At 31.7% G+C, this 24,748-nt stretch overlaps 1 protein-coding gene across 2 annotated transcripts in view; it reads left to right on the top strand.

Moving 5' to 3' along the window:
* shd (cytochrome P450 family 24 subfamily A member shade) overlaps positions 1-24,748 on the top strand; it is an 81,750-nt gene that overhangs the window by 42,856 nt on the left and 14,146 nt on the right. The window contains exons 1-2 of one of the 2 annotated variants that reach the window (XM_089640275.1): positions 13,663-13,801; positions 19,485-19,754. In XM_089640275.1, the coding sequence (XP_089496401.1) occupies positions 19,520-19,754 (235 nt within the window). In that variant the 5' untranslated portion in view covers positions 13,663-13,801; positions 19,485-19,519. Of the gene's footprint in view, positions 1-13,662; positions 13,802-19,484; positions 19,755-24,748 lie in introns of those variants that run through there. The other variant, XM_089640274.1, reaches the window with a different exon arrangement.

Consider the following 24,748-nt stretch of genomic DNA (forward strand, 5'->3'; position numbering starts at 1 on the left):
TAAAAGTGTCTTAACTAAATACGTAAACAAAATATTCGACTCTGAAAATAGAAGAAATTTTTTTTGCCGAATTTGGACTTCGCGAATTTGTTCATAACGTGGCGAGTAATTTGCGCTCCCATGTAAAAATGTCTATTCATTCAAAAGCAGATTTTACTTTTAAGAACTAAATGGTGATATTATAATGCGAGATGCCTATATACTGTCAGATTGATTTATTGACGAATAACAGTCAGCTTTACCCCCTTCGTTCTTCAACAGTTGATTTTACCCCTCACCTTTAATTTCTAGTCTATATATTCATATGTCTGTGAGATTTATAAAACTTCTGGCTTGTATGGTGCGAATCACAGTGCGACGCGGGTATCTGCCGCTAGAGGGAAATTCTATACAGGGTGTCCGGGGTCAAAGTGCAGTAACTTCGGGAGGTGATTCTACATGATGGTAGGAGCAAAAAAGAAAAATAACTTCTGGTCTGGCATATCACGCAGCTGGTGGTCAAGAGCATCCTGAACACACCTCGTCTGATGAACCCGGGCACCCCTGCTAAATCACCAAACGTCGGTTATACAATAAATGGTTCCCAGGGTGGCGGTACCCAAATCCTCCTCCCAAATAGAAAAAATACGAATATTTTTTTGGAAATACAATTTGATTACTATAAAAGACAACTATTAGGGTTCGGGCAAATTTGCAAATTTGTATGGGATGACCGACATTTTGTAATATCAGTATTCCTGATATTTCGTATTAAATATAAAAAATCGTTTTGAGACAAGTTTTGCTTATATCAAAAAAATATTTGTAACGTAATTGTTCGAACTAGTTGTTGGGTTTCACTCAGCATGGAAAAGATGTTTGTCTGATTTTTTTAATGTATATATAGGTAGATACCTACAAAAGAGATTTTTATTAACGTCTTCATAAAAATATAATAAAAAATAAAATAATATTTTATAAATAAAAATAAAAAATTTAATTAAAAAATATATATATATGCATAAGTTTAGCATAAAAAAACGTAAAAGGTGAGTTACCATTTATCCAGTCCAATACCGAACTGTCAAAATTGAGTCAATCATAACGTCGCATTTAGGACGGGTTGGTTTGGAGAATTTAAACAACTCATCAAATTTCAACCCTCATTTACAGGTTCTGAGAAAGTTCTGTTATTATATCACTATATGCTAGCTACTTGACAGAACTGAAATAATAACAGAATTTGAAAAAATCTTTCACAGAAAAATAATTTTGAAATTTGAAGAATTGTTCAAATTCTCCGAAACAACCCAGTAAAAATCAGTGTTGCCAATGTAATGATAAATTTGAGTGCAATTTTATTAAATTTTTCGATAACCATAACAACTTTCCCATGTCAGTGGAATGGGAAAGTTGGTTAGTAATGTGAAATATTCCAGCATAATGCCTAACATTATTCAAGTTCAATGAACTTTTAATTCAAAATTGGAACTATTTATCAAATTAGACAAGCGATAAAGTTGGTACGAAAATAATTTTATCAACAAATAATTCTTTTTTCGAAATGCGTATTTCTTTTTTATGTTTGACAGATGCTTTAAAGAATAACCCGACAAACATAACAACTTTCCCATGTCACCGACATGGGAAAGTTGGTTAGTAATGTGAAATATTCCAGCATAATGCGTAATATTAAAATAATTTTATTAATAAATAATTCTTTAATAAAAATAAAACAGTTATTTTGTTTAAAAAAGACCGACCGGTTTCGTTTGCATCATCATTACTTTAGAGTTTACTTATATATCACGTCATTTCAGATACATTATTTGTTCATGGGAACAGCTCAAAATTTTACAAACGCCAAAATATTATAAAAGCATAATTTTTTGGATATTGTGAATTTTGTCGTAATTTAAAAAAAAAATCTTTTTGAAAAAATGAAAAATTTTGCTCCGAAATTATCGGAAAATGGTAGTGAATTTTTTATAAAAACCTTAATCTTTTTGATTTTGTTACGTTAGTTTTGAATTTTTTAAATTGGAAAATTGTACAAAATTGCTCGGAAAACGGGTCGGGAAATTGTATAAACCTTGTAACTGAGAAATACAAAGTTTTGTATATTTTCCATTTGACATTCTCTCATCGGGGAAAAAAACTTCGACAGTTCTTTTAGAAAATAACAGAGGGCACCACTTCCGTTTACAACAATCCCAAACTGTACAGTCAACATAATTTAATAATACTATCAAATTATGTTTACAAGACAATATATAATATATCTAGATGCCACCGGTAGGAAATTTAGAATTTAACAATACCTTTCCTGTATAAATAACGTTGGTTGTTTTCAGTTGAAAAAAAAAAAGCAATAATTGTTGAATAAAATATATACTAGTATTTATTGAATTATTTGTCGGTTAAAATTAAAAATAATTAGATTTTTTCAATTTATACTTTGTACTGTGTTTCAGGCTAATAATTATTGCTTATAATAATATGTTATTTATAATGTTTTTCGGAAATATCTCATCGAATGAACCACCTAAAGGACTAATTAAGTAAATATTTTTTTCGTCCGCTTTACAAGCGCGAAAACAACATGTCCGATAATATGTAATACGTACCTACTGATAGCCCATAGCTCGATATTGTTTTTATCAATATCGTTTGCCTTGACATTCAAAGATAAGAAAATAACTTTATATATCAAATAAAGTGGTACATATTTATATTTTTATAACGGAATGCTCGAGCAAGTAAAATAATGATATTTGATTTATTGATCTCATGGTCTTCGTCCATACAAATTTAGAACCTAGTAGATAAGAGAAATAGGGCAAAATGTTGAGGAAACACAAAATAACGTCTTTCTCTTTTTTGACCGAGCGTAACAAAGCCTTGTTTTAACACGGCTGTTTGGCATTTCGTCTGTCTGTAAATGTCTTTGTAAGTTTCTGTTTCGAGATGGTAGCGGTTTTAATGGTTCAGTTTCAGTAAAGATTCGTTTCTCAGTTGTGTAAATTTGGACTTTATTATTTGCATTTTTTCAATATGATGGTACCTGCCTGAATAATGTTTGAAAAAAGAATTGTCATTGAGATTGTAATAATTATCATAGAAATTTTTAGGCAGGTACCTACCATAGTCAACCAAATTGATATACAACTAACATGAAATCCTGGTACATTTTGTCGAGCTGGAGGCAAACCACGTAACCATATTTTGGTCACCTAATTTAATTATTTTGTTCGAAAATGCTTTTAGTAATCTACGACATCAGTCGTACGTTGAACGCCGAGGAGCGCACATTAAAATAACCAGAACCTGCGCAGAATAAATAGTAAGGTACGCTAAAGTAAGTAAATTTTCTGAGCAAAAATGAACTGCCTTTAAATACGGTTGCGTATCGATGCTGAAATGTGTGAGATGGGTAAATTATAACACATTTGTAAAAGTAGGTACCCAACAAAATATTAAGTTTTCGAAAAAAGCCCTAACTTTTATTCACCCGTTTTGGGATTTGTAGTTAAGTTTTTCACACAGTCAGCAATTTGCGCACCGTTGTGAAAAGGACTAGTAATTCGTAAGTAGATGTCATTTTCGCGGACTAATTGGTGATATTATAATGCGAGTTGCCTCTGATTATTGACAAATTACATAAAGTAATTTGTCAATAATCAGATGCAGTCACGTCCCCTCAGCGCTCCGCGTAACGTGGATTGTTCCCCTTTCTCTGAAGAGCTAATCTATCAATTTGAATGTCTATGGTAGGTACATGCAACTAAGGGCACATAAAATTTATAAAATATTGTACTTATCTATCTTGAAAAAATGCAAGTTGGGTAAGTCACCGCGGGAATTATAAAGGCGCCCTTAAAAATAATTATTTATTTATTTATACGTCCATTGGGATTTTACATACATAGTTCATAAAAAAATGATATTCTGAAGATTGTAAGTTCACAATACTAACAGTAAAAATACATATAGCCGTATCCATTTAACATATTATAACAGCAAGTAAATAGTAAATGCATACAATAATTATCTGTAGGTATAAACCTCTTGTACAAAAATAAGAATATGCCTACTCCTAAGTTATACAAACTTAAATTAGTGAAAAAGAAATGTAAAGTTTATATGTAAATGCTAGGTAGTGGCAGCAGTAACATGATACCGTATGACACATAGTGTATGAGGCCTTTGAATTAGAAAGTTAACGAAATAATTATTGGCAGTATTGTTAACAAATATAGAGCGTTTGACAGGTTGGCGTGGCTTGTTAAATAAGAAAAAAAGTAATAAATTCAACTAAGGAAAAGGGCAAGCAACCAAACTAAGCAACAAAGATTACATTGAAATGATTACGTTGTGTGTATTTAGCATAAATGCTTCGGAATAGGAGCGAACATAAAAAAGTAATAAATTAAACTAAGGAAAAGGGAAAGCAACCAAACTAAGTAACAAAGATTACGTTGAAATGATTACGTTGTGTGTATTTATCATAAAGGCTTCGTAAAAGGAGTGAACATAAAAATATTACGATGTAATCATATTATTTTTCTTATTGACGGATGTTTAAAGTGCATTTTTTCGTGTGAATGTCATTTAAGTGTTCACTTTCTCAAAAGAGATAACTCGGATAACCTATGAACATCGGTTGACCATAAAGGGAAATATTATAACAAAATAACTCTTATCTGAGACTGTCGGTCATTTTTTTTTTAGAGATTTTTGATTACATTTCATAGTTAAATAATAAAAAATATAACTTTGAATCCTAGGGAAACTATTCATGGTAGATTTTTTATCATTACCATAAATATATAAACAATTGGTAAGACAGATATGATTCGAGATTTTCACGGCCAAATGTATTATGGTGATTTATTTTGGGGTATTATGCCGTGTTACACTACTCCTTTTTGGCCAACATTTCGGACAGCATTACCGTGTCCATAATCCACACATCTGCCCTGATGATGGACACTGTAATGCTGTCCATTAAAAGTTAGCATTAAATAATCATTATAAATCTGGTAAGACAGTACAATTTACGAAAAGATCATTTTACAAAAAAAACAAGTAAGTCATTGCGAAAATAGAATCATAGACAGATTTGCAGTCAGTGATGATGATTTATTTTTGTATCTCTCTTCCTTGGCGCAATATATTTCGATAACAGAAGCGACATGTTGAGTGGAAATATTTATACTACTATAAAGGCAGAAAATCTACTGGCAAAAATAATTAATTTTTATTATTATTTTAAAAACATTACAAAATTTCCATTTTTACGCTTTTTAAATAATTACCACACAGAACAGTATATTGCTGTCGGTGACGGAGATAACTACCGGCAACAAAGAAATAAATGCTCTCAAATATTGATTTGGAACCATTCATGAATCAGTTTGAAGAAATGTGCAGCAATATAATATGGATTGATTTCTTTTTAATTTTTAGAATTTCAAAATCACTACATGATCAATGAATGTCCCTGTAATACATTTTATTGACCTGCGATAACATTTTCATCTCAAATTTACAAAATCCCTAAATGTTTAATGAATGACCCTGTACTAAATTTTATTGACCTGCGATAACATCTTCATCTTAAATTTACAAAATCCCTACATGATTAATGAATGACCCTGTAATACATTTTACTGACCTGCGATGACATTTTCATCTCAAATTTACAAAATCCCTAAATGTTTAATGAATGACCCTGTACTACATTTTATTGACCTGCGATAACATCTTCATCTTAAATTTACAAAATCTCTACATATTTAATGAATGACCGTATACTACATTTTATTGACCTGCAATATGATATAATATAAATAATATAATATAACTTTTTTATGTAAAAACTGTTTTTTGAATGAAATAAATAAATAAATAAAAATAAATAAATGACATTTTCATCTTAGATTTTAAAAATCCCTACACCTTTAATGAATGACCCTGTACTACATTTTATGGACCGGCGATGACATTTTTATCTTAAATTTATAAAATCCCTACATGTTTAATGAATGACCCTACACTACATTTTATTGACCTGCGATAACATCTTCATCTTAAATTTACTAAATCCCTACATGTTTAATGTATGACCCTGGACTACGTTTTATTGACCTGCGATGACATTTTCATCTTAAATTTACAGAATCCCTACATGTTTAATGAATGACCCTGTACTACATTATATTGATCTGCGATGATATTTTCATCTCAAATTTATAAAATCCCTACATGTTTAATGAGCGACCCTATACTATATTTTATAGACCCGCGATGACATATTCATTCTTAATTTACAAAAACACTATTACTATATGAAAAAATCTATTAGTTATGTTACTAGAGCTTCGTACAAAGCACTATTTAAGTATCTTTTATTATTGTTAATATTATTTATTTATTTTTAATTCCTTGGCTGGCTAAGTCCTCCATCACAACACAAGCAACATTTTCAGCTTACTGTGGTGGTAGTAGGAGATTTTCAAATATTGTCAGGTTATTCGTAACCCGGGAATGATTGTCTTTCTTTTAAAAAAAAAAAAAGAAGTTATTTAAGGGTGCTGAAGTATTTTTTTAACAGTGCTACTGGTGTGAAGCAGTGTCATTATAGTGTTACGGTTAATTCAAGTGCATAATTTAATAATATAATGTAAATGCGACATAAATTTTATAACAGTTGACTTAGATAACAGTTAAATGATATATTATTGTAAATACAATATGAAGGCATACATGTAACAATGTTTCAGTAAATTGTACAACAATGTTTCAATAAATTGTACAATGAAAGATAATAAAAAATTTTAGAGGATGTGTTTTATTTTCAATTTTATGTAAATATAATTATGATCAATGTGATGTAATTTCATTATAATAAATCATAATCTAAATCCAAAGACTTTATAAGCATTTTTAATTGTTCATACTCAATTTGTTATTTACGTTTAAGTTTGTGGGAATCTTAACGACATAAGTGATGAAGTCGTGTAAAATAATATTCGGCACGCGGCCAGGCGTAACAGACGGACCTACAGTCGATTTTGCTCTGGCAGGCCTAGAAAATTGATTATTATTATTATTTTATTTATTTCTGATGAACGTATTCCTAAAATCTCAGACGTTTCTAGAATAATCCCTCGAAAAGTTACTAATTGATCGTCTAGTAAAATCTGGTACTTACCGCTAATTTTATAGTTGAAAAACGTTTTACAAAATTTTGAAAACCGTTTTACTTGTACTGTTACTGTTTAGGTACTGTTTTTATTAATCATAAATATAGAGTGTACGGTGGTAAAGTGCGCTAACTTCGGGAGGTGATTCTACATTATGGTAAAAATACAGAAGATAAATAACTTTTTTCGAAATTCCTACTTTTTTTCCGATATTAAAATATTTTTCAACAATTCAACTTTTTATATTTAAACTACCTTAAAGCATCGGAATTTCTAAAAAAGTAATTTTGATTTTCTACTTCTAAAATCATGTAGAATCACCCCTCGAAGTTAGTGCACTTTTCCTCCGGACACCCTGTATAATAACATCCGTAGGGATCGTTCTAAAAAAATAAAATATACATATGTTTTTAAAATAATGTTAATAAATCGTTCTGCGTACCTTAATGACTCTCATTTCTTTTCAGTCTTATCCCACCATTTCATCAACTTCTAAATACATTATAGAAAATTTTCTACATTTTTTTAATAAAGTTCTTTAAAAAATTTCGGGGGTGGACCCTATTTTACCGGTGGTTACGGATTACCCCCCCCCCCAGACCTAACAGGAGACAACCTAGTAGTCTGCAGCAGCGGCGCACCAATTTATTCAATAAACATAAAAATAGGTTCTATACACAGACATAGGAATTAATAGACGAGAAGATAATGGCGAGGGGTAAAATCAACTGTTGAAGAACGAAGGGAGTGAAGCTGACTGTGATTCGTCAATAAATCAATCTGACAGTAAATAGGCATCTCGCATTATAATATCACCATTTACTTCTTAAAAGTAAAATCTGCTTTTGAATGAATAGACATTTTTACATGGGAGCGCAAATTACTCGCCACGTTATGAACAAATTTGCGAATTCCAAATTCGGCAAAAAAATTCGGTTCTATTTTCAGAGTCGAATATTTCGTTTAAGTATTTAGTTAAGACACTTTTATAAATGTTCATAATTTACTTCCCAGCAACCAACCAGCTTTGTGTTTCGCGTCCAGACGTTTCTCGATGTGATAGTAACAACTGATTCATATTATACGATGTGAATATGCTTAAAATAAAGTAAAATAATGCTTATATATGGAATGTAATACGACAATTGGGTTTGTTCTCTTTTTCACATCTATTTTTACAAGTTTTCATAGTACAAGTCAACATTTTGCCGTGTTATTTCGTAAAATGAACCGATGATGCCTCGACCATAGTTCGCACAAGAATGATGACGTCACGTTTTCAAATTTCACTTGAGGCCATACGCGAGCACAGCCGGCTCCAATGGAACCGGTATGGGGAGTGGGGATAATACGCTTTTAATCACTTAGGGCAGGTCTACTAATATTCATATGTCTATGGTTCTATACATGTTCTTATGTACGCGTGAACAAGCCAATTTAAAAAGGTAGGATACACAAGGGAACTGAATATTTCGTATTTTTTTTAAATACATACCTCACAAGAGTCCCAAATGGCTTTGTTGGAATCATCTTTTTCTTTCTCGATATATAATTTGTTGGAATCATCTTTTTCTCTCTCGATATATAATTTGTTGGAATCATCTTTTTCTCTCTCGATATAAATTTGTTGGAATTATCTTTTTCTCTCTCGATATATAATTTGTTGGAATCATCTTTTTCTCTCTCAATATATAATTTTGGTGATGTTTTTTCAGACATAATTTGATTTTAATGAAAAATATTTGCATAGAAGGAAATTCTTTTATCCTCGCATCGCGAAGTCCGTTTCTGAAAAATTTCCATCGTGAATTACAGTAGAGTTACTGGTGATAAAATACAAGTCCTGAATACCTACCACACCACACAGGAGTATCAATTGCCATATTGACACTAATATTATTTAAATCATCTTTTTCTTTCTCTCACTAAATCACTTTTGGCACGTTTTTTCAGTTATAATTTGATTAACTCTGGTGAAAAACATTAGCATAGACAAATTCTTTGGTTCTCGCAAGAAGCAGTCCGTTTCTGTAATTTTCGTTCTAATTATGAGAAAAGATTACTGTTGAATTACCTAGTGCTTGACCTAGTACCTACTAGTAAATAACTGCAAGCATTACGCATGCATAAAATGCTACACATCGTCATAGAAAAACGCGAGGCGGGATACGCCACTGGTCTACAGTTCCTAAATACTGCCCTGAGAAGGATTATTTTATTCCACGAAGAAGCTGGCGTGAGTAATTAAAGACGAGTCCCGTTACATTTGTCCGTTGTTTTGGGTACCGATCTGAACACAGAGTATAAAATATTCGACGCTGTGTAGGTCTTTTGCCTGTGCGTGGCCACCGGCCGCCATCTTTACGAGGACACCTTTATGACCATAGATAAAATGCCGAATTGATGCTTTTATGAGAACGAGAAACAGGGTTGTATCAACTTCGTAGCTGGCAGAATGTAGTTTGTTAAAGATTAACATAAAATAATGTGACACTTATATAAGTAATATTTTTTAACCAAATATGATAAAAAATACATTTTTTTATTAAGTTATTGTTGCTGTTAAAGAGTGATTCTTCAGGTCTATTTTTTCGCACTTTTCACGGTGAAATATTTTTAGAAATGTTGATAATTTTAAAACTCGTTGCGGGCGGATTCAATGATGTCAGTGTAGCCGGAGTGTATGGATTTAGTCGATTCTATTTTTGAAGATCGATTTATTAATTGTACGAATAGTCATGTACAATATTATAACAATGATACTGATTACAGTTCGAATCGACTCCTGTAATTTATTCACCAATCCGTTTTTTTTTAGATATTCTTCACAGACAACAAACAATCTAAGAGTCTTTTTGGGAGATGTACGTATATCCCTGTCTGACACGTCTCATAAAAGTTATGCTATCTCATCTTGTAATCCTTCCATTATATCTAAAAAATATTGAAGATATTCAGGAATTTAAAATAAAATTTAAAAATTACCTAAAACTACTATAAAAGTCCATATCTTACTCTTATTATTATTTCCTTCAAATCTTGAAACTGTATTATTGATAAATCTTGCCTATTTCTTACTTATCCCTTTGGTTTTGCAAATATATTATTTACTTACTTACATGATTCCATATAATTGAGCTAGGATTCACTCACCAAACACAAGAGCCTCGTCTCTTTATGGTGAGGAAAAGCTATTATTATTTACCTTGATAACACTGTATAATATGTATAATTGTATATTTATTGTAAAAAACATACAAATATTAAATAAAAAATAAAAATAAAAATAAAAAAATAACGCTGAAAAATATTATTTAAACAGTGTTTAAATTTTTTGCCGTAATCGCTCCAGAAAATTTCAAAATAATTATATTTTTTCGCATTTAACATTTGTTCGCAAATCATTAAAAAATTGTTTATACAACACGAAAAAAGTGAAGTAAAATAACTTTGTATAACACCTTTTATCTAATTAAATATGGTTTTTTATTTCTTGTAAAGTTGTAATTACAGTTTAAATGATAAAAACCATCAAACTTTATCTTTGTTTGCCTTCAAAATTTTAATATTTATAATTGCTAATGCGTCGATTTGTAATAATACAATTTAAAAGTGTCTTTTATTTGCTTTCAAGAACAGTATTTAATTTTGAAATAGTTCGAAAACAGCGAACTTATCTGAAATCGTGCAATCCTCATTCTGACAGTTGGTAGATGAATGGAGAGTGATTACAATCCATCTGCCAGTTGACAACATTAAACAAGCAATATTTTATGCTCGTAATTTTTACACGGAGAAAACTTACGATATTAAATATTGCTAATTTATTGAAAATCTGGTCAAATATTTCGTATTCCTGTTGAAAACGGGACTGCAGGCCTCGAATGAATTGACAGGTTTCCTAACAAACTGCCGGTAAATTACGAATATGTTATTAGGATGTCGGAACACGTGTTCATAAAAATAATCACATAATATTTTTGCATTTCGTCTTTATATTTACTACGCTATCTCATGCGCACCCGCAAACATAAAAACATCCTATATCACAAGGCCGGGACACTGAATCAAATCAGACTCCTAACTTGTATGGAACCCTATAAAAAATGTTTTATTTTTTTATTTTTAGTTAACATAAAACATATTAAGATGTTTTAACAAATAAGAAAAAAATACAAAAAAAAATAAAACTATTTTTTTTTGCAAAATCCCATACAAGTTAGGAGGCTGCTTTGAATGAGTGTTCCGGTCTTGTGATCTAGGAGGTTTCGCAAGAACACGTGTTCCGATATATTCTGAATTTACTGATATTTCGTTGTGAAATGACGTGCAATCTTTTAATAAATCGACATTATTAATTTTTCTCCACATAGTTTTTAAATATTGTCAGATTATGATATATTTATTTTTCTTGACTGACTAATAAATATGACTATTTATTTACTTACGTATAACGTGTATAGTGGTAATAAATTTTACTTAAATTAAATTTTTTCTTACTTTAATTAGATTATGGAATATTTATTTTTCTTGACTTACTAATAAATATGACTATTTATTTACTTACGTATAACGTGCATAGTGGTAATAAATTTTACTTAAATTAAATTCTTTCCTGCAAAAAAGCAATCGCTTCGATAAGGCATTTCGAACATGACTAACGTAGTTACGTGATGAGAAAGTGAGCCAGTTGAATAACACCCCCTCTAGCTAGCGCTGTCGGCCCAATAATGGGACAACAACAACTAATCATTGGATAATTTAAGTTTTTTCTCTGAAAGTTCCTTAGGCGATAGCGTCCCCGTGCAAACATTTTGTTCGTAAAAGTAATCACTTTTTGCTGTGATGACATTTTCGCAATGATTTGCAAATTGTTCTTATTGTAGATAAGGTTTCTTATCTTGAAAGAATTTAAAAAGCCTTGAACCTAAACGTGAATTCAAAGATATAACATTTTGTATAAATTTCTACCTGATCTGAGTCACATCTACATATTAATGTCAGTTTACCTTGAGAACTCATCTTAAAGAGTTTACAATATTTTTCACGGAGCTACATTTGCCAATTTGTCGAATTTCTCCAAAAAATCGACAAATTGGGAAATGTAGCTCCATGAATTGGGAAATGTAAGAACAATTGTAAACTCATCTTACATTTCTTACATTTCCCAATTCATGAAATTTAAATTTGATTAATTGTTCAAATTTTTTGAGAAAATTTGAACAATTCATTTTTTCAAACAACCAATTTTTCCAGTGTTCTACTAAGATAAGAAAATTGCCCAATAGAAGCACCCATCAAGACTTCTAATTCCCCAAGAAAATATGCATTTTCCCGAAAAGAGTGTTAATAAATGGCTACAAATGTTCACTAGTAAGGTCACCTGTTTATGTCTTTATTATTTTCGAAACAAATAGTTTATTTTAATAAATTAATGTTACTATAATAAATTATTTTATAAATAATTACTAGGGTTGGTACTAATGATATGCCTCCAAGTGATATATCTGAAGTGATACATTTTATTTTATTTTTCCTCAAGAGCATTCCTTCGAGAGTTATTTTTCCTAAAAGTAGCATTTTTACAAATTTAGCGTTCCATAGTAATTAGAGCCCTAATATTCTATGAATTGGTTAAAAAGCATTTCATCAATGATCTATGCATTTACGCAAAAGCAACATTACCCAAAAATTCCATTTCTAGTTGATTTCATTTCTAGTTAATTGGTGGTTAAAGTGATCAATGCACGAGCAACTGAATCCGTGACATTAAGGACGGGTTGTTTCAGATAATTTGAACAATTCATCAAATTTCACAGTTAATTTTCAAGGACTGTGATAGTTCTATTATTATTTCAGTTCTGTGAAGCAATTGGCCCGTGTTGATATAATATCAGAACTTAAATAGGACTTTCACAGAACTTTAAAATTAACTTTGAAATTTGATGAATTGTTAAAATTTTCTGAAACTACCCGTTCTTAGAATACACTAAATAAATTCCACGGCGTTACCCGGTATTACACAGAGTTTTGAAATTTCTTGTAGATAATGACTTTTCTACTGTTTTGAAGGTCAATTTTTCAAATTTTCATCAACCTCGGAATAAAACTGTAGATTTGTATAGATATCAAATAAACGCTGCCTGTCCGCTGTATCTACCACATACTTTCTTCTTTATATATTAAAGTTCAAAAGCTCGTAAAAATTAATTATGTTAAATAAAAGGCTGCACAGAAATGCGGTCCTATCGAGAATCGACTCGAATAACGAGTAACGACGAACCCCCGTACGAGGTCAAGTTCACTCTTAATACAAGCGGACTCCTTTACGGTCAATAATAAATAAAACGGTTGTCTTGAATGGAGAGTGGTGGAAAAGAACGATAATAAAAAGGTACCTACACAATCAAAGCAACCTCTTCGTTGATTCCGTACTCTGTCCGTAGCCGTCAGCCGTAGTCCATCTCAAATCCCGAGCGGATCTAACGCGACTCGAGAGCTGAACCGCGCGGACGCTCTTTAGCAACACGTTTCTTATTTACGATCAATTTGTATCTGTGATTCATATTTTAAGCGTTTTAGTGAATTTTGAAATTGAAAATATTAAAAAATATGTAAGTAGAAAAAAATATGCATTATGACGTTTTAGGAGAAATTCGTTTATTTGATTTTCGCGCGTTGATGTTTAGTGGAACATAATAATTTGCATTATTTAAAAAAAACCTAATATTCTCACGAACTACCTATTTGTTATAAATAAGGCCTGTCTTAATAAAGTACCTCCCGTGTTACAATCGATCTTAAATCTACTTTTATCAGTGTCTGAAATAAAATTCTTTCAGCAAGAAGAAAAAATTCTGTTGCAATCCGAAAATATTAAAAATTTGTTAAAATTGTAGAATGTTTAAATGTGAAAAGATTGACGCAATATTATCATTGTAGAAGCTAAGCTAGAAAATAAACATTTATTAGTAGATATTATATTATCTTTGTTGATCATTTTCTTCATATTTTTATTTTATTTTTAAGCATTGCCAACGTTCTAAAATTTCATTATTTTTGTCGGCAATTTATTTTATTTTTATTTTCATTAATTGACTTTTGTGATTTTCTCAACTACCATACTAGGATGATTTCCGTATTATGATATTCGTACATGATTTCAATTATAATGCAAGAACTAGAAAAAAAAAATTTTAACATAAGAAATAAATTTGTTTAAGGAAAAAAATCAACCCGCTAAAACAATTTTTTTTCGTGTTTCATAAGTTAAAGAAACGAGTGGATAGTCTGAATTCTTCACAAATCATTGCCAATTTTGAAAATAACATACTTTATCGCTTGTCTGAATTCTTCACACAATTTTGAAATTTATCCTTAAATTCAAAACACATTTGAGTTCATTCATCCAGATTTCATGTAGATCTAACTAACGCACAGGACAGACAGCCGAAATTATTACGTTTGATGATAATTATTATTGATTGAAAGAAAACTAATTTGTCGTATTTTTAAAATCTTAAAAAATTATTTAAGTGTGTTTCAAAATATATTACTTTCAATAATTAATTCAATAATGTTTCGTATAAGTAAGTAAGGCCAATCAGTACGTAATTATTATCTCTGGGTTTGATATATTTCCCGAGTCATCAAGTTCTTTCACAAATGTCTAAAACTATATACTTAATGTATATAAATGTATAATTTGAAATAACTAATATGGAAATGATTTAGTTTTCCGTGTTCACGCCAGGTTTCGAACCAGCGACCTTTGCCGTTGTAAATTCGCTTAATTTGTATATATTGTATATTTAAATATACATATATATAATATATACTTATATAAACCTAGGCAATATGTATACGATTATTGGTACGGTTGTGTATAATATCCAAATAAATTAAATATTTCTGAATGTATCTGAAAACTGAAAATTATATTGGAAAGGTGATGAAATATGCTTTCAAATGTTATTATTAGAACTAAACCTATGTATTTTTAAATATTAATACCAACAAAAAGATTACTCACTTTACGTGTTGTGTAATAAAAAATTACTGCCAGCAAAAACCTTTTTTTAATAGATAAATATATGACGAAGGTTAATGTCACTTCCTTTTTTGACGTTTGATATAAAAATAATTAGTAAAAATATTTAAAAGTCTCAAAAGTTTTTTTCTCAAAATTGCGGTCAGAACCTATGGTTTCATAATTGTGCATATTTTGATATTTCTGTGGTTTAATTCTAGATTTATAAAGCGTGGTGATTTCTCTTTAAAACACCGTTTAAATCATATTTTTCACCACAACAGTAAAAGAGACACAACTATATATGTGAGACCATATGAGTTGTTCTCAAAAGCGAACAAATTAGCTCGAAGGGTTAAGATATATTTTTTAGTAAAATCGCCTTTTAGGTTCTTTAATCCATATCTTAATTTTGTTTGTGAAATGTTTTTTGTTTCTCTCATTTTTCGTATCGAGTGCAAGATTGTTGAATGCTTTTATTTTGGGTCAACCTGTGGTACTCCTGTCGTGTATTAATATAATATGAGAACATGTTAGTTGTATTGAATTCTGTTCGCGGAAAAGATGTTAAAAGTTTAAGGTTAATGACCGATGAAACGAAAATCTGCACCAGTCGGTGCATTGAGAGCTTAAAGCTTCTTTTTTACTGCCCATAAAGTCCATCATATTTTGGGAAGGATTTTTTAGAGCATTTTATGTGTCGTATACAAATTCTCAATATTGGAAAAAATAATAATTTTTGTCCCGAATTTTAAATATTTCAGAATTTTAGTGGTAGCGAAACCCAATTAGAAATGTACAAAAATTAAAGTGATTTAAAACAACGAAATTGTTTTTTTTAATGCTTAAACTGCCCAGCTTAGCATAATAATACTATATTTTATATATCTACATAATAACCGTGTTTTGGTAAGACCTTTCAAGCCACATTTTTAAGGAATGTTCCTTTACCGGTTTCATATAGAATAGTATTTAAAGTACAATAAGCATGTTTCCTGATTGAGAACTTTTTAATACTATAAACTAAATGTCATAATTATAAATAGAATTATTTTATTTTACACCAAATTTTTAAAAATAAATAACCACTTATTACCCTGCATAGTTGTCCTTATTTTTTAATTTATTATATCTATTATACAACAAAAAAATGTATATCTATATGGGACGTGTGGGATTGCTCTAACCTCCCCACATTCTGGATTGTTATTATTATTATCTGATAATATTATTACGCTAGCGTCTGGACGATCTAGGCCCTCCAATAGGTCGTATTCAAATAGTATGTTTCGGGTAAATCCCGAATTGGGGGTCTGCATGCAGAATTCGACCACTCTGCCCCTCTGGCGGTATAAGAGCGAACCAAATGACTGGCGCGAATATTTAAATATGCAGCTAACAATACGCAAAATTACTTGACCATTAACAAGCGTTTAATAAGAAGATTTCTTCTGGAAGCTTATCACTTTATGATGGCATTATTTATTTTATTAAAACGTAAATAAGTTTGTTTACATCACTTAATTACATACAACCTCTACATGTTACATGAACGAAGTTCATTAGCGCCGCTTTTGTGAGATATCACCTCAGGGGCGCTATATTGTAATAATCTATTTACAATATATACTCACCCTCTCTCTGTGATCGACCTTATATGTACCTATTAAATTTAACTTTTGTTAGTATCACTTAAACTAAACTGCTAGTTATTATTATTACGAATTTATAAATATTCGTTTTTGTCATCTCCTGTAAAGTTTTAACTATGGATGCATATTAAACCTAATACAATTTAAATTCAAGTGAAATATCAGCTGTTGATAGATTAATTTATTAATTTTATTTTAGTAATTTGTACATTTAATGTTACAAATTACTAATTAATTGTTACATGCATATATGCTATATTTTCTCCTGCTTGATGTGGCTCCTACACAACATCTTGAACCTTCCAATTGGACTTGGACTTTTCATCCCTTCATATAGTATACTATTCTTAGTATTCGCCTTGTCCTTTTTTGGTAGCCTGATTTCATTGCACGTCCTTGTTTTATGTTTAAGATGATAATCAATAGCATAAATAAACCAATCACATCAATAGTAAATCAATGATTAATAGCAAGCATCCAAGCACGAATGATTAATATTATGAATGGACTATTAGTAACGTACATACTTATTTAAAAAATGCTATTTAATTATTGAAATTTATTAAATACCTACATGACATTATTAAATTGCAATACTACGCCTCTTGTGTATAGAGAAGCGGATTTGTCTTAAGTTAGTTTATGACTAATACAATTGAATTGTCCAGAATGCAAAATTATATCTATAAGTAGATTACAAACAATAATACGAGAGGTTCATTGCGTGTAGCATATTATTATGCTCACTGAATTTCAAAGGTCTCTCATATCAGTGAATAAATTGTGTGACGAATGAATAAATAAAATATTTGAGTACACATTCGTTAATGCTCAACACAGAATGAAAAGGAAATAAGAAAATGAAACGTCGAAGGTGTTTTTAAATTCAAGTCAATTTAAACTGCAATCGAAAAGCCCGTTGTGAATTCTATCGCAATAAAAACTGCATAAAAATTGATCGATTTTGTTGGGAATAAAATTGGGCTGAACAAAAAACAGAGGAACGTGTACATACATAAATGAATAGGCTGAAAAAAATAGGCTGTACTATCGTATTATTTATTCCATTTTCGTCTGTACAGCTAAAAAATCACAAAAACTCAAACCACATAGTGAACCGCAGTAGTTGGTAGGTACAGCTTGACATATTTATACATGTAGGCGGCCAAAAATGGGATATAACTTATTTCATAATCCATACATTTTATTGACACACTTATACATGCAGGCGGCCAAAGGGGGGAAATAACTTATTTCATAATCCATACATTTTATTGACACAATTATACATGCAGGCGGCCAAAGGGGGGAAATAACTTATTTCATAATCCATACATTTTATAGACACAATTATACATGCAGGCGGCCAAAAGGGGGAAATAACTTGTTTCATAATCCATACATTTTGTTGACACACTTATGCATGCAGGCGGCCAAAGGGGGGAAATAACTTATTTCATAATCCGTATATTTTATTAACACACTTATACATGCAGGCGGCCAAAGGGGGGAAATAACTTATTTCATAATCCATACATTTTATTCCATCTATTAACCCTTGGAAAGCCAAGCTACCGCGACCTAATATCCCTACACCGAGAAATCTTACTGATATAAAATATTGCAAATTTTTTTTAAATCATTCAAATAATTCTCTTTTATGTTAAAACGGGACTGCGTGCCCTTACGAATGAATTGACAAGTTTCATGTTAAAACTTTTATTACAAAAAAATTATATTAACGCGACGTCGAACACGTGTTCATAAAAATCGATACATTTTCGCATTTCGTCATTATATGGCGAAGCTTAATGCTAAATCACTATTTTGATTAATCTTTAAAACGAATTGGTGTACATTATGAATACCAAAAAATATGCTTTAGATAAGAAGGTTTTTCTATCGTTTCGCTTGAGTAGAATTCAAATAAAATAATAAATTACTCAATAAAAAATATAAATGTAAACTACAAAAAAAAAAATTTCACTAGAAATGTATGAACGCGTAAAGGAAACAACTTTAAAAAACAGTATTATAGCTAAGATTATCTGTGATAGTTTCACTTGATTAACATTTTTGCTTTCTTTTAAAATTATTTACAAAATAAATAAAAAACAGTTTTGTGCTTGAAATCGAACGTTTCTAGACTCCGTTTATCAAGTGATTTTAAAAAATGAAAAAATGTATACATTTATTTTATGTACTTTTCCACGATAACTTTTTTCTCTTGTTAATGTTATAAAAAAAATCTGTTTTTCCGCATTCGTATCATCCGCGGCTCTTCAAGGCAGGCATTAATAAATCCCTTCATGTTGCCTCTACCTTAACCCGCCTCACAACGCTGCCCAACAGGGTGGTGACATTGTTCTGTCTACACTGTAGTCTGTACAGACAGGGGTGGTCTTGTGAAGTGTCACATTTTTTTTAACCTAAATAATAAATAAATACGTAAATATTCTTAAGTTTTATTATGGCTTATTCCGTAAAGCCACGGGCCCACGTTATCAAATAATGTTTTAAAACATGTAAAGTTATTAAAACAAATAAAATAAAATTGGTCGATGCGGCATTAGCAAAATATTAATTGATAAAATATATTTATTTTTGATTTGTCAGAGATCATCGGAACAAACGTTTAGAAGAAGGCCAACATGCTGCTGACCGGATATATCGATAACTTCGTGGTGTGGATGATGCTGGCCGTCGTCACCTTCCTGGTACAGGTGTACCGGAAGCAGCTGGGGGAGGAGAAGGAAAAGGGGAAGGTCAAGGGCACCAGGGACGACCTGCACAGGATCCCCGGACCGCTGAGTTTGCCCTTCATTGGCACTACATGGATCTACATCGTCAAATACAAGGCGAACAAAGTTCACGAAGCGTACACAGGTATTTATATTTGTGGTCAACACTCATCACACTCTCTCATTTTTATCAAAAAGTAGACTCTATTGTTTCAAAAGTAATGTATAATCATAGAGCTATTAGTATACTAATATCTCGTCGAAACCTGTTCCACTATTAAAACGCAATAAGCGGTGCAAGTAGACCGGAATCGGTAGTTTTAATTAGTTTTTAGTTAAGAGTTGGGAGAATTGGAGGTCAGTTGAAGGATGATCCCTAGAAGTATTATCTACACCGATTTGAAGTTTTCAAAACTATTTCACAGTGAAATTATTAAAATAGTTTTAAAGCATTCGCAAAAAATTCGACCTTACTTCGGGCACATTAGATGCCGGCATTCGCAAACAAATCTACCTTACTTCGGGCACACCAGACGCCGGCATTCGCAAACAATTCTACCTTACTTCGGGCACACCAGACGCCGGCATTCGCAAACAATTCTACCTTACTTTGAGCACACCAGACGCCGGCATTCGCAAACAATTCTACCTTACTTCGAGCACACAAGACGCTGGCATTCGCAAACAATTCTACCTTACTTCGAGCACACCAGACGCCGGCATTCGCAAACAATTCTACCTCACTTCGAGCACACCAGACGCCGGCATTCGCAAACAATTCTACCTCACTTCGAGCACACAAGACGCCGGCATTCGCAAACAATTCTACCTTACTTCGAGCACACCAGACGCCGGCATTCGCAAACAATTCTACCTCACTTCGAGCACACAAGACGCCGGCATTCGCAAACAATTCTACCTTACTTCGAGCACACCAGACGCCGGCATTCGCAAACAATTCTACCTCACTTCGAGCACACAAGACGCCGGCATTCGCAAACAATTCTACCTTACTTCGAGCACACAAGACGCCAGCATTCGCAAACAATTTTACCTTACTTCGAGCATACCAGACGCCGGCATTCGCAAACAATTCAAACAGAATTTGAGGTAATTACATATAACAAAGTATTTTTTACCATACCATCAAAATTTCTGTAATACAGTTAACATAATAGTTTTCGGGGTACCTATCTACAGTCTTTTGAGTAAATTATTTCAGAAGGATGGTCGTGATCAATAATTAATTCACATTTAATCATAGTAACTAAATTGCAATTTACATGTTACGCAAAATAGAGCTTGTTCAGTGGTCAGGTAAAGATATAGTTTTCACCTTCCCAGCAATGGGTGGGTATACTGTACCTTACAACTTACAGGCCCAACTAAACCTTACGGGAATTTCTATTCCTCACACTAATAAAAAATCTGCTTCTAAGTCAACGAAGATCACGCATGATAAATTTATGCCCCTGAATGAATTGAACAGATAAAATTTACTGGTTCTGACTAACAGAACGGAATTTAAACCGTTACACAATGACACGCACATCGTATTCATAATGCATGAACATTACATTTATGTATGGTTTGAATTTAAAATTCGGATTTCCTTATGAAATCAAAGTCAACGATGTATATTTTCTGTGTAAAAATAAATTTTAAAAATCTGTATACTCAGAGATAGTTTCATATAGAGAGAGAACCCAAAAAAACTGTTTTCCATCTGATAATTTCTATTTTCTTTTTAAACTTTTTCCCTTTCTTTCGGCAACTAAGGGGTTAATTTTTTTGGAGTCTGGTTAAAAATTCACATTCAACTCAACACATTTTACAAGACATTAATAAGCTGATATAAACCCCTAGCGACCGATTTTTTTTCTTAACATTTGACCAATAATTTTTAACATGGGATTCGATTTACTCGAAAACGAAAGCTCAATCCAAAAAAGTTATTCTACGAAATCGTCTGCAAAGTAACGCTGATTCGCCAGTTTGCCGCTTTTACTATGGGTTTCCTGACAGTCAAAATACTTAATTTTAAGGCGATGCCATACGTAGTAATGCAACAATCATGTGTTTTTGGTTTGAAAATTTGGTCGCCTACAAATGTTTCAGATGCTTTAATTAAATACTGCGAGTAGAATACATCCTGTCCTTTGAAATAATAGATTATTTTTTAGATAAGTCTTTTTATAAGCCCAGAAAAAAATAATGTATAGGCCTATGAAAACTGCTTTAAAGTTCAAAATCTCCTACTTACGAACCCATTTTCGGTTATGGTTTTATTGTATAATGTGGAAAATTAACTTATTTATAAAATGATCGAAAAACATTTAAATATTTATGCCTGAACATCCACAAAATAAAATAAAAGGCACTTTTTGGCCATGTTTTTATCTTGCATAAATCAAAACAGGTGGATGGTGTGAAGCGGGAATTTAAACCTTATCGCCATCTACGTAAGGTGTGTTATTGATATCGGCTCGATTCAAAATATTACACGACGTGGTGTATCGCCTTAACACATGTTAATCGTGGTACGTACTTATCTAAAAATATACATATTTACGGTCATATTTGTATTTGGCGATATAAAAAATAAATGATAGAGTGATATTATGATGAATTTTCGCACGTAGTAAGATTTGTAACTATTTCAGATTTTCTGTACTTATTCCTTGTTTGTGGTGCCCGTGCATCAGGCAGCAGTCAGTCATCGATTTGCAACCAGTGATATATTTGTTAACATGTCCAACAAGTCACTTTCTGTAGAATTAAATTAATATTCCAGAGTAGTACAGTCAACACAATTATCTTCACTGTCAACTAAATCAACCCTAAATGTTCTTAATGTTGAAGTATTGGCGACGTAGCAACTAGATGCACATGTTTTGATCACATCCGTAAACAAACACACCACAATGTATAAATAAGATAAGAGTAACTTATCATTTATTGTTAATTATTGTTAGTACAACGCATACAATTTTAACTGTCCAAATATAAACTAGATGCACGTGTAATGAACTCATTAATTCAGGACATAAACATAAGTAAGATTATTAAAAAGCAGTTATTATTAATTATTGTTTTATTCGGAACTAGCTGATTATAACCGGAGTTGCTGGGGGTTATCCTTAGGAGTTAGACATACCATCGCGGACATTGCTGTAGGCCCTTTAAATACAGGGTTTTCCAATAAGAGGTGTTATTTTGATATTCAATCGTAAAATATCAATGGTTTCGTTGCTTGTGTGGCACGTAGCGCCGTCTTGTTGAAAGTAAACGTTGTCTAGATCAATACCATCCAATTTCGGCCATAAAAAAATCATCTCTCGATAGCGCAATCCATTCACCGTAACTGTTGCTCCAGCCTCATTTTCGAAAAAGTAAGGTACAATGATTCTTCCGGGCCATAAACCGCACCAAACAGTCACACGTTGAGGATATAGAGGCTTTTCAACAATAACTCTTAAGTTTTCCTAGCCCCAGATGCGACAATTTTGCTTGTTGACGAAGCCACCGAGGTGGAAATGGGCCTCATCACTCAAGATGATTTGCATTTGATTCACTCAAGTGAATTTTAATAATTTCAATGCGTTGTTGAAGCGTTTATCGTTCCATTTTTATTAATGGCGTAGTTTTTAATTGTAAAATGTCAAAAAATGACAGCTTCAAAAGTAATATCTTCCGAAATAGCGGGCTATTCAAAATAACACCTCTTATTGGAAAACCCTATACATACAATTCCGTAGTACATTATTTTAATGTATCTCATGAGGTTTAGCCAGCGTTAGCAATGTAGTTTAACATCGACATATGTAAACCTAAGTCACTGTCCGCGTCTGTCTTGATATCTGATAGGGTTTTAAGTATAATGTAGAAAATTTCTTTCTTCTATATATATATATAATAATACACGCATATTATATTTATAGAAAGAAATGCATGTATTATATTTATAAACCTTCCGGAAGAAATTCTCTAAATGATAGTGAAAACCCTATCAAAACCCGTTGCATAGTTTAGAAGAACTAAGCGCACAAACAGAGAGACGCGGATAGCGACTTTATTTTATACTATTTAGAGAAGAGGCACCAAACGCATTGCTCTCAAAATTTCTCACAGGGATTAATTATACTCGTAGAATTAACAGAACTTCGCAAACCAAGCACGAAAGACACTATGCGTTGTATTATTAATATATAATTTTATTTATTTGTTTGATCCTCGGAAATTCAAACTTTCTGAAATACATTAAATAAAACTGAGTTTTAAAATCAAAACTTTCAGACAATAGCTAATAATGATTCGCCCCAAAACAATTTTCAGAAATTAGAATGACGGTTTTTCTGTGAATTAGGATACTGAGTCCCAAGGACATATATAAGGAGGAGGGGTTTAGGGAGTTCACGCGTTATCGCGCGTCTAAAATTAAACGATATTGATAAACATCGCTACGAATCCAGTATTTTTGAGAATGTACGGGGTAAGAGGGGACTGCGGGCGGGCATTCCTAACTAGTTCTAAAATTTCCTAGAATTCCTCTCCAATATTATATTAGGAATATTATAATTATAATTCTCCACACAGGTAAATTCACTTCCCTCGTGGCCTACGTCATCTTTGGGAATGCTGTGTGATTAGATACTATTGATATAAGAATCGAATTCGCGATATTTTTTTCTCAATAATAATTTGGTAGATGTATTGCATCTTCAGCGTAACGTAATGGGCATGTCTAGCCGAAAAAGTGTTCGCGTTCAAAACTGTACTTTCCCATTAACAAATTTGTTTACAGCTATTTCCATTCAATAACCTTAGCGGATAAGAAAGGTGAGGTGAGGCAGTTTTTATGACGCTATTGTCGGAACAACTTTTATTCGACTAACCGTTATATGCAATAAACAAGATCACAAAATCATTAAACACGATCACAAAATCAAATACACTTACACGACCAAATTTGGAATTAACTCCTTACAATTCATTGCACAGAAGCAATACAACGCATTACCTAGTAATCTAAAACTTCCGGCAACGAACAAAAAACATTGGCAAAAGCTCTTAAAAGCTATTTCCTCGGCAGTTTTATTAATGACTGATACATTCTTTCTTTGGAACTCCAAAATAACT

The sequence above is a fragment of the Hesperophylax consimilis genome, chromosome 15 (assembly GCF_061612785.1).
Source record: "Hesperophylax consimilis isolate HC1 chromosome 15, BYU_Hcon_1.0, whole genome shotgun sequence".
Taxonomy (NCBI): Eukaryota; Metazoa; Arthropoda; class Insecta; order Trichoptera; family Limnephilidae; genus Hesperophylax; species Hesperophylax consimilis.